General features: G+C 44.0%; 1 protein-coding gene across 9 annotated transcripts in view; it reads left to right on the forward strand.

Moving 5' to 3' along the window:
- Positions 1 to 14,744, forward strand: part of LOC108922349 (tumor necrosis factor receptor superfamily member 14-like) — a 65,416-nt gene that overhangs the window by 8,408 nt on the left and 42,264 nt on the right. Inside the window, exons 1-3 of one of the 9 annotated variants that reach the window (XM_029249774.1) lie at positions 3,854 to 4,266; positions 14,341 to 14,441; positions 14,614 to 14,716. The exons of 7 other annotated variants lie outside the window; for them this stretch is intronic. In XM_029249774.1, coding sequence (XP_029105607.1) covers positions 14,427 to 14,441; positions 14,614 to 14,716 — 118 coding nt within the window. In that variant the 5' untranslated portion in view covers positions 3,854 to 4,266; positions 14,341 to 14,426. Of the gene's footprint in view, positions 1 to 3,853; positions 4,267 to 6,280; positions 6,513 to 14,340; positions 14,442 to 14,613; positions 14,717 to 14,744 lie in introns of those variants that run through there. One more of the 9 variants, XM_029249775.1, reaches the window with a different exon arrangement.

The raw sequence follows: 14,744 nt of genomic DNA on the forward strand, positions 1-14,744 counted from the left end.
TGTGCTGTATAGTGTGTTTTTATCATGTTCCTCTACTCACTGGATACATTAAGGCCTTTATTTATACACATAACCTGGATTCATCCAGAGACTCTGGCTCCAGAGAGGAAGGTTTCTCTTTCAGTCCATTAAACTGAATAAATCCAATGAGGTGTTATTTTCTGTCCCGTTGGAGACAACTATTTATCAGTTGTTTGGGACAAAGTGAAAGGAAACCCAAAGGATGCAGTTGGCCCCACGGACTGAGTAGGGATCAAACCTACATCCTTTCACACCACTCAGGCACTGTGAGACAGCAGCGCTATTTGTGCCTGTGTGCTGCAGTAAAAATGTAATTTTCAGTAAAAGGCAAAGGAGAAGGTCACCTGGACCCTGCATTTATTTGTGGGAAAATATTTATTACAACATGGGGGGTGTGGTGGCGCAGTGGGTTGGACCACAGTCCTGCTCTCCGGTGGGTCTGGGGTTCGAGTCCCGCTTGGGGTGCCTTGTGACAGACTGGCGTCCCGTCCTGGGTGTGTCCCCAGTCTTACGCCCTGTGTTGCCGGGTAGGCTCCGGTTCCCCGTGACCCCGTATGGGACAAGCGGTTCTGAAATGTGTATGTGTGTGTATATATATATATTTATTACAACAAAAAGCTTTGAAATCTGGAACTAAACACTCCTAGTGACTCTTTGTTCAAGTCCTGAATGGAGCCCTTCTGCTGAACAATATTCTCCATTCCAGTGAAATACTGCTGCAGTGAAAGTGTAGTAAAAGTATTGTAACGACCCGCATTACTGTTTAAATGTAGATAGTTGCATTATGGGAAATAATGTTAAATGTGTGTAACCGCTGGGGGCACTTAGGGGGAAAATGGTGGGGTGACCGTGTCTCCCGGTGTGTTGAGAGGGTCTAGGGGTGCTAAGGCAGTATGGCTGTAAGCGCAGGTCTTGGAGGAAAAGGGGTCCTTGGACCGAGAGCATTATTCCTTTTGTGCTGGTGTTTAAATAAACCTGTTCGTTATGAATGCTGCCTCCGCGTCCTTCTTCGCCCCATCGAAACCCACAGCGCTGCGTGCCACAGTATGTCTAAATATGTGTTTCTTGGGAGTCTCTACAGAGTCAAGTTCTCAGAGATGAAAACAAGTAAAATCACAAATGCAAAAACAAGTGCTTGTTTTTTAATTATGACTCATGGTCATAAAAGTACAGCAATATACATAAAACAATATTTATTAGATCACCAAGATTTATTGTGCTTGAGAGGCACAGGGCATTGATCTGTAGATTTCCACTTTTACACGTCTATTACTAGCGTGAAAATAACACACACACGGAATTTTGTGAAAGAAGTTCCAAAAACGTAATGGAAAAAAAGGCGCATGCTCATCGAATGATACACAGTCAAAGTTCCTGTCTTTTTGCGCTATTATGTAAATAGAGTTGGTTTGTATGACACACGGAAAAAAATGGATATGCGCCGTGTCACTAGGGTTACAGACCTGGCAGCTGCTGATGTGATGTTTTAAGATAACAACACTGTCAAGAAAATGTGAATACAACTCACTTCTCTTAGATGGATACATTTATGAGGTTGATTTAATAACATTTTATGCAATAGCATATTATCTTCATGAAAAATTAAGACAACGAGTAGTTTGAGTGGTTTTATTTTACATTTGTCTGCATCCTTTTCAATTTCTGAGTGTTTACTTCAGCTGTTAAACACCAGACTGACTGGAAAGATTTATTATATTGCTGGAACTTTTTAAAATTTGCTTTATTTTATTATTTTATTAATTTCTTGTCTTCTGATATTATTTTATTAGTTTGTCTTGAATAATTGCTTGAGAACTTTAAACAATGATTCATAAGAAGTTATAATGGCTTAATGCCATTGTTGTGATGTAATATTTATATAAACATTTAACTTTTGAAATAAAAGTGTTAACATTACCATGTTCTGTTACAAGTAAATAGACTTTGTCAAAGTGATATGATATTAAACCTTTAAAATAATATGTCCTGCAGCAACAGATTTGACTGTGGCGTCATCCAACCCAAAGAAGGGTGCGGTGGCACGGTAGCGCGGTGGTGCAGTGGATTTGACCAGGTCCTGCTCTCCAGTGGGTCTGGGGTTTGAGTCCTGCTTGGGGTGCCTTGTGATGGACTGGTATCCTGTCCTGGGTGTGCCTCCCTCCCCCTCCAGTCTTGTGCCCTGTGTTGCCAGGTTAGGCTCTGGCTCCCCTGCGACCCTGAATGGGAGAAGTAGTTTCAGACAATGTGTGTGTGTGTGTGTGTGTGTGTGTGTGTGTGTGTGTGTGTCATCTGACCCACAACCCCACTCCAAAGATGACTTAGAGGGTCCCTATGACACTGTAGAAGTGGGTCTCTGTGTCCATATCTTATACCATATATAATATGGGTGAAGGGCAGTGGGGGCTCACATCAATATTTTTTTCATGGTGCCCAGAACTCCCTAGCTACAGCCCTGCTTGTGAGCCATCCCAGCAGGGTGATGCATAAATTTTATTTCTAGTGTTTTTTTTTAAACTCCAGACTGCACAGAGAAGGGTCACAGGAAATGTGAAGATGCCAGCAGTCCCTACAATATTCTTATTTCCCATTTTAACTAAAATGGGAGCTGTGGACTAGTATTCCTGCAGCCACGAGTGGAATATTAGCAGTGATTTTAGTGACTGTCACTTGAAAGTCTCTGTGTACTTATGTTAGGCTCACAGGGGTCTCATTCTTTTTTTATTCTTTAATATATTGGTGTATCGCTTATCACCGCCTTGGCTAACATTAATACTGAACATTTTAGGTGGGTAGTGTGCACCTACATGATAGAATAGGAATATATACATTATTTTCTAACGCTGTAATGTCTAACAGGCTTTCTGTGAATCATCTACCTTCCCGCCACGCGAGTGTTTGACTTCATGTCTTTGTCGCCGCCTGGAAGCGTTCTTTAAGCTCCGCAATCACCACGTGACCAATAACAGACCAATCAATTCAGTTTCGCTCCTCGCGGTAATAAACGACAGCAAATAGAGTCGCAGCTCGTGGTGGCGTCCATTTTTAAAGGGATAAAAACAGCAGACGGAGCGCAATGTCACAGTAGGGTCGTGAGTCCTTATTTCTACAGTGACGGAACCGTGGTATTCCTGGATCAGTGCGGTTGTTCTGAGGAACAAATCAATACTGTAGCGTTCCCTCTCCTCCCCTCATGGAGCTACTCGAAACTGGCTCAGGAGTAATGGTGAAAGGAACGAAGAATACCATCCACTTCTGCTGGAGGACCCTGAACGACGTCATCGGATTTCACGAGCACATGATTCCATTCGTTCGTGAGATCCTCTTCGGACTCCTGGGACTTCCAGCGGAGGAGATCGTCTGCATGCGGAGGAACGGGTCGTTGTCCTTTTTCGATGTCACTCTGGCAACCGACGAACGTTATCGGAGGGTGTTGGAGACGTAGGGTGAGCGCATTGCATTCCAAGCTGCTCCCCTAGGCTACTCTATCGAGCCACTCGAGGACAGAGATGCGAAGAGTTGTGACTGTCCACGTCTTCTTTGTTGTCGGCGTGGCGGCCTTCTTGGGCTGGGGGATTTTGCTGACGTTTTTCCCCGACATTGAAGACCGGGACTTTCTTGGCATCTGGACTGCGGGGGTGGATGGTTTCGATTTCTATTTCAAGGGGCGCGGTGGCGCAGTGGGTTGGACCACAGTCTTGCTCTCCGGTGGGTCTGGGGTTCGAGTCCCGCTTGGGGTGCCTTGCGACGGACTGGCGTCCCGTCCTGGGTGTGTCCCCCTCCCCCTCCGGCCTTACGCCCTCTGTTACGGGGTAGGCTTTGGTTCCCCGCCACCCCCTATGGGACGAGCGGTTCTGAAAGTGTGTGTGTGTGTGGAGGAGGAGGAGGAGGAGGAGGAGGAGTTCGTATTATTTCTTTACCGTGCAGAACTCTTGAATTTTTTTCCGCTACGAGTAAGATTTTTAACCTACGCAGGGAAACCCCCTTGGCCATAAAGTCCAACGCCTTACCACTTTTCCATCGCAGCGCACGAAGAGATGTTTATTGTAACTACAGCGAAGTAACGGATACAGTTGAACGATCGAGCCTCACTGCGTCTCATCGAGTCCCTCCAACAGCCAGAGAGCGGAGAAGCGCATGCGTGGTGGACGGACTCAGGTGTGGAGTTAGTGGGGGACAAAGTGGACACGGGACACCGACCCACCGAGGCGTCTACACCTACAGGCTATACCTGTACCGGACCGTAACGTAAGTAAAACTCCGAATGCGGCGACATTTTCGTATTGTAGCGCCCCCCCCCCCCAACGGAGCTACTAGAAATCTGCTCAGGAATCAGGGCAAAGAAACGCGCTCTTTATTCAGGGTACGTGTGTTTTGACTTTTTTTTTTTTTTTTTTTTTCTCTTCTCTTCTCTCCCCCCCCCCCCCCCCATACGGGTCAGAATCACCAGCCATCCAAGAGTGTCTGGTTCCACACACTGTCCATCTCAACAGTAATAAATTTCTCCATTCATTATTTCCGTTAATTAAAATCTTTATTTAATCAATAAATTAATCCTAAAAACTGCCATGCCAATAATAAAATTTAAAATAAAACAATAAAATCGATAAGACCAACTAATCATAACCGCATGGCAGAACCTTTAAAACACTAAAAACATGCCCTGAGGCTAAAAAACAAAATAATAAATAATTAAAAGGAAACTTACCTGGTAACATGATTCATTGCTCAAGAGGGGCAGTACCATGACCTGTTCCCACGGTGTTACAATGCAACCTTACCTACCATTTTGGGTGCTTCCCTTTTCGCAACATATCTCCCCTTCTATTGATGGGTGAATGATAAAATACATTTACAGAATTAGAACACGACATGAACCCACACAACAAACTAATCTACACTACACTAAACATAATTAAAAAAAATAAATAAATAACAAATAAATAATTGATACCAACACACAAAAACGCTTCGGACAGAAAGTGGTTCCGGCGGCCAGAAAATCCCGGTGAGTCACTCCCAGCCCCTCTTACCGCACCAGTGGTTAAGGGTCCATCCGCAGAACTCCCCTCATGACACACCGCGCATAAGCAGAACACACACAACTCATACTGTACATACATGAATACTCATATCAGCTCTTAACACGGCGCTATTACAATCTCCTAAGCGCCGTAAAGTGAGTAAGACTATAACAGCATTATTAATGTACAGATTTGCGGTAAATGCGCCCAAGTGACAGTTTTTACTGTCTGCTCATGTAAAAACACAATTATCATTAATATAATATCTGAAAAAGCAAGAGCCGGAACTGTGGTTTGGACGGCATAAAATGAAAAATGGCACGAAAGAATGTGACCGAATTTGAGTTTCTTGCCGCTGGGAAAAAAATAAATGTTTATATCGCAAAAGCAACGGTAAAAAGTCTCATTTTGATAACACAATACCAAATATGAATACCCGAAGTGCACAGTATTTCCAGTCTAACAAGTAGCCTAACCTAGATGGACGGCACGGTGGCACAGCGGGTAGCTCTGATGGCTCATTACCCTTTAGACAGTAGAAGTGGTACTGAACAACACAGAACCCCCCTAGGTCACCCCCAGAACTCCCCAGAATTCCCCTCTTAAATCAGAATGTGGCACTTTTTGCATGGGTGCCTGGGTACTTTTTTTTTTGTGGGTATGGTACACAGGTGTTATGAACTTTATATTTAAACCACTTTTTGGTGAAGGGTTTTAAAGTCCCAGGTTCTTTTTCTCATAATGGATATTTATGCTTGCTTTTAAATTCTGATGTTTATTACTTCTTGTATTAGTGATCCAAGATGTTTGGAGAAGTGAGTAGGCTCTGTCATATTTATGTTGAGAGATGGTTTTATAATGAAATGTGAGGATGTCTTATGTTTGATTTGTGATGTGGAATGTTGGAAGTTTTTTGTTCTCATCATGGTGTTGAATAAAGTTAAGGAAAAAAAAAAAAAAATCTGTGTATCGCTCATCGGCGCCTTGGCCAGCATTAATAATACTGGACATTTAGCTGGGTAGTGCGCACTGCATGATGGAATAGGAATATATACTTTATTTTCCAACACCGCTGTCTGACAGATTTTCTGTTAATCGTCCACCTTTTCTGCTTGCGGGTGATTGACCTTAATGTCTTTGGAACCGACTGGAAGCGTTGCTTCCTAAAATCAAGTCACTACTTGGCCAATAAGCCATAACGACCAATCAGAATTCAGCGTCGCTCCTCGTGGCCATAAAGGACCGTAAATAACAGACCCTCGCAGCTCGTGGTCTTGCACGTGTTCGCGGCCATTTCTAAAGGAACAAAACAAGCCTTATAAGGGACGCAATACGGAATGTAACAGGGTGGTGCGTCTTCATCTCTGCAATGCTGAACAATTTTGGACAGACTTAAGTGGACAGTGTTAAAGTGATTCGTAATGAAATGGAGAATTGTTGTTAAATCCGAAGATCGGAGGATTATTTGAGGTAAGAAATTGAATACATATCCGATTTGTACATATTTGTGAAAGACCAGGAATCCTTTCCTCGTTAAGAAAATGTATAAACAAGTAGAAACACACAAACACACACACACACACACACACTCTCTCTGAAACCGCTTGTCCCATGCAGGGTTGCGGGGAACCGGAGCCTACCCGGCAACACAGGGCGCAAGGTCGGAGGGGGAGGGGACACACCCAGGACGGGACGCCAGTCCATCGCAAGGCACCCCAGCCGCGACACTGAAAACCCGCCTAGAAAATATCGCTTTAGGCAGTTTTCGCTCGGTCTCCTGATGTGAACTGAAGGGTATTTTTCGGATTATCAGGAATGGATCGTATTGCGTCGCATTATTAAAAGTAATGTATTGTGGCGCACAGCGCCGTGAGTTTGGATGGGGCGAAGAAGGACGCAGAGGCACCAGAGGGAGCGTTCATCTCGAACGATTTATTTGAACACCAGCAGCAGCACATGGAAATAATGCTCTCGGACCGAGGATCCCCTTTCCTCCAGGATCTGCGTGACTAGCCAGCCTTCCCAGCCTCTCTGCTCTTCTCCTGCTGCTAGACGTGATCATCACCCCCTTATATTCCCCGTGCGTCACCGAGCGCTACCCATTACTACACTAAACACATTTCCCGCTCAAAAATAGTAACGCGGTCGTGACAGTATATTTTGTTATATATAGGCATATAATAATGTAAAGGCGCAGAGGAAAGCTGATAGCTCTCTGTAAACAGTTTTTGTGCTTAGGGTGACCCTGTCCCTGGTAGGTTTCCTTTCAAAATCTCAGTCCTGATTAGTAATATTGTAATGTTCAACTTTACTTCTGATATGTACGTCGCTTTGGAGAAAAGCATCTAAATGAATAATGTAAATCTAATTATTGTGGGGTGGCGCAGCAGGGGTACCGGCCTAGGTTTGAATTCATTTCCATGGCATCTGTATGTGTGCGCCAAAGACTGAGTGTGTCGCTGTCCTGCGGTTGACTAGCGTCCCTTACAGTGGAAACAGTTGATTGGCCATCACCCTGTATTTCAGGTATAAGCTTCATGACAGTAGGGTGTTTTCAGTAATTTGTCACAACTTGTGAATTCTCTATTTCTCCCGGTGGACCCTGTGCAAATGCTCATTTTGTTCCAAGTTGTACAGGACAGGGTTTGTTTAGAGTGTTGTCATCCTCCTAGCACTGGGTTCTTGAAGGATTTTTATAGGTTTTCCATAACCTAAAAGTTCCAACCGTCCACTGTTCTATGTTGCAACTCACAAACGCAAAGTAACATCCAAACATTGACATTTCTCAGTACAAACATGAGCTTGTTCCCTCATCAAGACATCCTGTCATTCTTCTAATACAAAGCGTGATAACGAGTTTAAAAATATAAATATACACTACAACAACAAAAAAAAAAAAAATTGTTTTCTCCAAACAAAAGATCTCCATCCTCCACAGCTGTCAGGTGGGACTCATCCCCAGGCTCTGGTGAACTGAACCTAGGGAGAGACCCCACCTGAGATAAATCAATAACCAATAAACCCAAATGATCGGGTACTACTTTGGATGGGGGGGTGATCTCATCCCTTTTGAGGGGTTGCAGTTAAAACCAGCAATCCCAGTGCAGTACGAGAGATCAACCTAGCTTCCCTCCTGCCCACTCTCGTAAAAGCCTGCGAAATGCTCAGGTGCATCTCTCCTCCTCATCCCGGGACCCCCACACTTGTGCCCAGCAAAGGAGACTGTGCCACACTGGTCTCAGACAACCACTCTTACCTCAGTACCTGCCGCTGGTTCAAGCTGCTCCACAGCACCGCCAGACGAAGGCTGGGCTTCCACACCATCCACCGTCAGCACCGCCTCTTCCCACACCACCCCCACGTAGGTCGGTTTGCGCTGCAGGAGAGATGGTCTCACCTTCCCCATACTGGGTACGGCGGCAGGGGCCTATGCAGTCCTTGGCTAGGTGGCCGATCTCCAAACATTGCTAGCACTTCATAGTCTTACAAGTCTTCAAAGCCTGCATCCTTCCAACGATGTTCTGTCGCCCTCCCCAGGGGCTTCCGACATCAAGGAAAACACTGTTCTGGACTACCGTAAAATCCCTATTTAACACCCCCACTCATTTTTGAAAATACCCAGTATATTTTGATTAATCAGAAAACAATGGGGGGGACTTACTAGTACCAAGTTTTAAATCCCATTCTCTTCTGTAGTGCGGGACATGAAACAATCCATAAACACATAACTATGTCAACACGAACTTCTGTGAAAAACACTGACAACTGTTAAACTGTATTAACACATTTACACATTAAACGACAAAAGTAATCCACTGTTTACTAAAGTCTGGGACTACCGTAATCCAACACCTCCCCGACGGCTGTCGCACGTGAGTGGTCAGATTCAGAGTCTGACATTTCACACCCAGCAAGGCCAGTACTACCCCCAGCAACATTCTCAAGTGCATTTTTACTCACATGAAGTTCATCTGGGTCAAAACCAAAGTCCGCTGCCGATTCTTCACTTTCGCTGTCTGAAAGTTGTCCAAACAAGTGGTTCCCTGACCCATCCATGGCTATTATCCCACATATAGCTGCACTGGTTCAATGACAGGGATGGCCACGCCTCATACTGAGGTCTTCTACCATTTTATTCAGACACAGTGAAAACCACAAAAAACAAAGACATAAAAATATTCAAGCATACATCTTTCACACACTTTAAATTCTCTCATATTAGTGTTCGTTAATACACCAACACGACCACGTTTTTACAACGGAAGTATAATTAACACGATAAATACGCACAAAACAGTCACATTTGTTCACATAAAGCAAATCAGACATTATAACAAGAATATAAACTAAATTAAAGCGACAATTATCGTTTGCGCCCTTTGAACCTTATGCAGAAAATGTCGCTTCAGAAGTTGTGCTTCCGTGCTGCACGTCCTTCCTCCGCATCCGTAACACCTTACCTACAATTCAACTCTCTCAATTAAACTCAGATCACGTGACCCATTAAACCCAAAGAGTTACATTCTTAATATCACATGGTATTTATTACATTTTAATGATTTGAAAAACTGACCAAACTCAAATGAAAAATTTAACAAAAAAAATGAACCAGACTCTCAAACCTGTCTTTGAGACAGTTACACCACACTTCTTGAAAGCGTTATGAATCATATTTGTGGCAATTGCAGCCCAGGACACTTTGAGCCACTGAAAAAAAAAAAAAAAACACACACCCAACAACTTAGGCGGTAGCTTTCTGTTGCCCTGAGGTGTTTGGTCTACTGTCCCAGAAAACAACCATTCATCGTACAACTCTGCCAGTTTAGCTTTGAACTGTTCATTCCAAGATCCGCCTGGGATGAGACACGTGTCTGTATTGCATGTCTTGTGGACGTAATCTTTCACACGTGGGCTAAGATGGGCCCTAAAAGCATCCCATATCAGTAAGCGTTTGCTAATGCTGTTGCGGCCCCACAACTTCTGTTGCCAAAACAAAATACTTTCTCCGTTGGCCCATGATTTTTTCCCGCTCCCAATAACATGGCTTTGAATGTTGGTTTTTGGCAAAGGTCTCACTCCCAGCAAATGTCCTAGAGGTGCCATCTTCATACCGGCTGCATAAGCCCCCACTGTAACTGTCAGCTTCTGTTTCCTCTCAGCCCGTGAATGTTAGGTAATTAAGACTGTCCCTTAATTTTATTAAGTGGCCTTTCGAGGCATTTCTAGGTAGACCCATGTTTTGGCCCTAGGTCCTGTCATTGCATCGTTATATTTCCGTCATCTCCCCATGCGTATCACAAAGCATAGAAATTGGTCCACCAAGCCCTTGGTGATCGATGGATTTATGTGATGTGTTGTCACAATATTTCATTTTGTTGGACAACGTTTAAAACGTGTAAACCATCCGCAAGAGTCTTTGAAAGACTGACATCCACCCTCGTTGTGCAGTCTGAGAGTTTTGCATTTCAAAGACTTTCCAGTTACTCGTTCTCCAGCCTCACGATGCTCCGAAAACCATTTTGGTAGCTTTTCTTCTACGGCAGCATAGCATATAGGTCTTCCTGTCCCTGGTGCAGGGTTACAGGACTTGCCCCAGGCTTTCAATGTGTCTGCTCTGGCACCATCCCTGCGCTCTCAGCCCTACAGTGTGCTGACCTGAGGTTTACCCTTTTCCTCTGCAAGCTGTACAATGTTTCCTTTAAGTTCTATAATTTGTGCAATTTATGATCCATGACTGAAAGTATTACTCAAAACTAGACAGTATTAGATCTACTCAGATATATGTAAGGCCTGCATGCAAACATTCAGATAAATTTGCTGATTACACATGTAGTGCTCTGCAAGTGGCTGCTCACTGAGGACTATTGATCAGATTTGACAAGGGTGTGAGTTATTTTCATATCTAAGAATAGAATATGTTGTGTAGGCAGAAGGCAAAGTTTTGCAAGCAGTAGCAGTGATGGCAGATTGCCGGTGAGATCAACAGTATCAGCAAAAGAGGCTTTGGGGAAGTGTGGAAGAAAAATGACAGCAGCAGCAAAAATGAAAAGGTGTCATTTGTTGAGAAGATGGGGTAATACCCAATGTACTTGTGGCATTTACATGAACTTTAGGGAGAGAAATTGATTTCACTACCACATGACCTCTAAATGCCCCTGGACACATTAAATAGGGATTTTACAGTATCTGGTATAAAATAGTTCAAACAAAATCTCTGCAGCACCCTACGGGGTGAATGTACAAGCCACCTGAGCTCAGTGCAGGCTTGTCAGCAGGCTACCCAGAAAGTGAGAAACATTAGTGGAGCAGAGCTTTGCCCCAGGAAAGCTACAGTCATGCCATACAGTCCTGTTTTAGGCTCTACTCTGCCCCTGTTAAGATCTTCAGTACTGGACTTTGATCTCAGCAACAAAAAAAAAAAAAAAACTGAGAAGTGGTTTGAGTTTTCAAACCAAACTAAGCTTTATTAGCCATCACAGGACCCTGAGATGTTTGGAGGGTCAAAGACATTCAAGCTACAGGACAACATGTTATACTCCATGTTTATAAACAGCTATACACAAAAGCCCAGTCCAACCAACATGACACCACAGAGAACATCCATCGTAGCCAGACATCTCTATGATGGAAGGCCAAGCAGCTAAGCTAGCTTCTTAAAACAAGCCCACCAACCAAACCAACAAGCACTTCAATGAGGTTGTCAAGTGAGCACTTCCCTTTGTCAGTGTTTCATTGAATTAGCCCCATGACACTGCTGGGAGGCGCAACAGTGACGTCTAGCATCCCAGACCCCCCATACACATATTTAGATGCCCTTCACCCTCAAATATTGCACCTCCACTAACTCAACAACCAGTTAAACCACAGCACCATACATACCTTCTAGACTCTGCTGGTGGGTATGAAGGTGCAGCAACTACAAATGCAGCACTCCACAACTACCCTAATTCAAGGCTGCACCTCCTTATTCACTGCTAGCTGATTTCCATTACAACCCACCTGCCACTAATTTTCCACCATTAGTCATCTCCATCCAACCTGCAACCCTAACCACCCTGCTGTTTTCAACCATAACCACTGACTTGCCTTCACCGTCTCAGACAGCTCCTTCAGCACTGCCTTTAGCATAAAATTCCCCCAAAAATGATGTAACTGCTTTAGCCACAAATCCTCTAACACCTACCTCCACTGGTCCTACCTAAGCCTGCTATCCACCGTCTCTTGCTTCTGCCACCAGATCAGCATACGTTGACAGCTTCTGCTCATAAGCCTCTCCAATAATATCCTCAAATGGCACCGTTAACTCCACAAAGTAGACATTCCGCTCACACTCTGAATATAACACCATGTCCGGATTCAATGAACTGCAGAACCTGGAGCTGCTTGCCCACATCAGCCAGCAGCTTCCAGTCCCATGCGTTACCCAACCTACCAGGGCACATCTGCCCTTGCATAGTGCTACTCTCTCCTGCTTGCACAAAACCAATTGTTTGAGCCATACCGCAAACAGGCAAAGAACTCACCACCTGCCAGACATCTAAGAACTGGATTATGGTGCCAAGTATAGCACCCCTGCCCCCAAATTAACCTTATACCCTGACAAAATGTGCCTTAGCATCACCACCTCTCCCCTGCTTAACATTCTGTGGCAGCCTGTCAAAAGTCACTCCAACAATGAGCTTAAGCTTAAGGCAACTCAACGTACATCTTGCCACCGTAACTTCCTCTTCTCCACACCTTCCCAGTTCACCCGCTGACCCTTCTTAACTAATGCGACCACCTTTGCAAGCCTCACCTCCTGTTCCTGCCCCCAGACCGGCTCAATGACCAGCCGCCGTTTGTCTGCTTCTGGGGCAGCACTCCAGAACAGCCACGTATGGTCCGAGCCAAACCCTGCCTTCCCCCTCTGCATGTGTCCAACCACGGCTGACAATATCAGTGCCCCTTTAGCGCTTTGGGCCGCATCTCTGGAATTCCATCCCCTACCTGTCCTCATCAAAAACACCACCTTTTCGACAACCTCATCTTTTGACTCTGCCAGACCCCCCCCCCCCCCCCCCCTCTCTCTCCAAACTTGTTACTGGCAGCTCCAACATACCCTTACCATATAACACTACTTAAACAACATGGCACTCCCAGCCACCTTCTTACTGCTGTACTAGTAACCCACTCAAGTATCTCAACCTCTCAAATAGAAAACTCATATTGTAAACAGCCACTTAATACGTGGCACGAGTCCAAACTGCAGACACAACTTCACCTTACCAGGAAGGAGGGACACATCAGTGCTCTTTGTACTTTCCCCAACCTGCTCCTTAATCACTTAACACAAAACTAAACCATCCACCCCAACTCTTCTTTGGCTTCCCCCGAATAGAAGAAATTACTTCCTTATCAATACAAAACTTCTCCTGCACCACCTTCCCAACAACAATCGAGAGACTCCTCAACTTGCTCCGCTTAACCCTCACTTTAGCCCACTTCAGGTTATGGCTCTTGTTGGCCAAGCTCAATGATAAGTGTCATCATATCATCCATAAATGCATTAATAGAATTTAATTTTGAAAACTAGAATGGTGGCAAAATTTCACAAGCCACATTTTTTCTGTTAAATAAAAACAAATGTTAGTTATGCATTCAAATTTGCAGAAATGTCATGTTTAACTTTGTTCTCTGCAACGTTGCTTTACTCCCCCCCCCATACAAAGTTATTAAAACATGTATTTTGACTAGGTGTGCCCAAACATTTGCACATTAGTGTAAGCAAACTTCCAAAACATCTTCTGCAAGAATTAATAAAAGTTTGTCAGAGCCAGTTACCATACAGTAGAATTACATCATGATCTTGACCACATACCATTAAATTAATGCATACTGGGGTACTAAATGCAAATATAATGTATATAAAAGTACACACACAGAATAAGATGTTACACCCCATAAATAAGACCACAACAGCAGTACACAAGGACCCAGTCCACCTGACTTAACCATGAAGCCACAGAGGAAACATCCAGCATTATCAACATATATCTTGATAACTTTTGACCAAGCAACTCCCAATCATCATATGCCTAAACTCCACAAACTTAAACCTCCCTACTTAACAAGGCCAGACTTCCTTACATACCAACAGCCGCCTCCCATTACTATCCACCTGTCACTAATCTTAACGACCACCACTACACACCTCCTTCCAACCTGTTACCCTAACTATCTGCTCTGTGTGGCGCATGTGTGTATGGCAATCATGTCCTCTTGGAGATATAATTGACTTGATTAATCTGCTCTTCCTCAGGTCTTAAGTTGTTGAATGACTACCGCACTGCTACAAAGGATTGGAACACTTCATATGACCTACTGAGATTTTATGAACATTTGGCTATGTTTTTGTCTAAGGTATGTAAATATTACTTCCCTGTTTGAAGTAAAATGGGAAATTTAATCTTTTTCATGTCTCTGCTATTTACCTGATATCTCAGTAACACAGTTTGTTGGTATTTTCTTTATTTAGTATAAAGAAGGTAGAAACAAAGCAGAAATTGGTGTCTCTTTGATTTTACTTCTCCAGATTTGTGTGATGCTTCTTCTGACTGTTCCATACAGTCTATGTTCTACCTGTGGTTGGGCTGAATATGCAACAGATGGACGATGTTGTACTATGTGTACACCTGGTAAGTGTCACGGTGTCCCCCTGGTTTG

This window comes from Scleropages formosus, chromosome 2 (assembly GCF_900964775.1).
Source record: "Scleropages formosus chromosome 2, fSclFor1.1, whole genome shotgun sequence".
Classification (NCBI taxonomy): Eukaryota; Metazoa; Chordata; class Actinopteri; order Osteoglossiformes; family Osteoglossidae; genus Scleropages; species Scleropages formosus.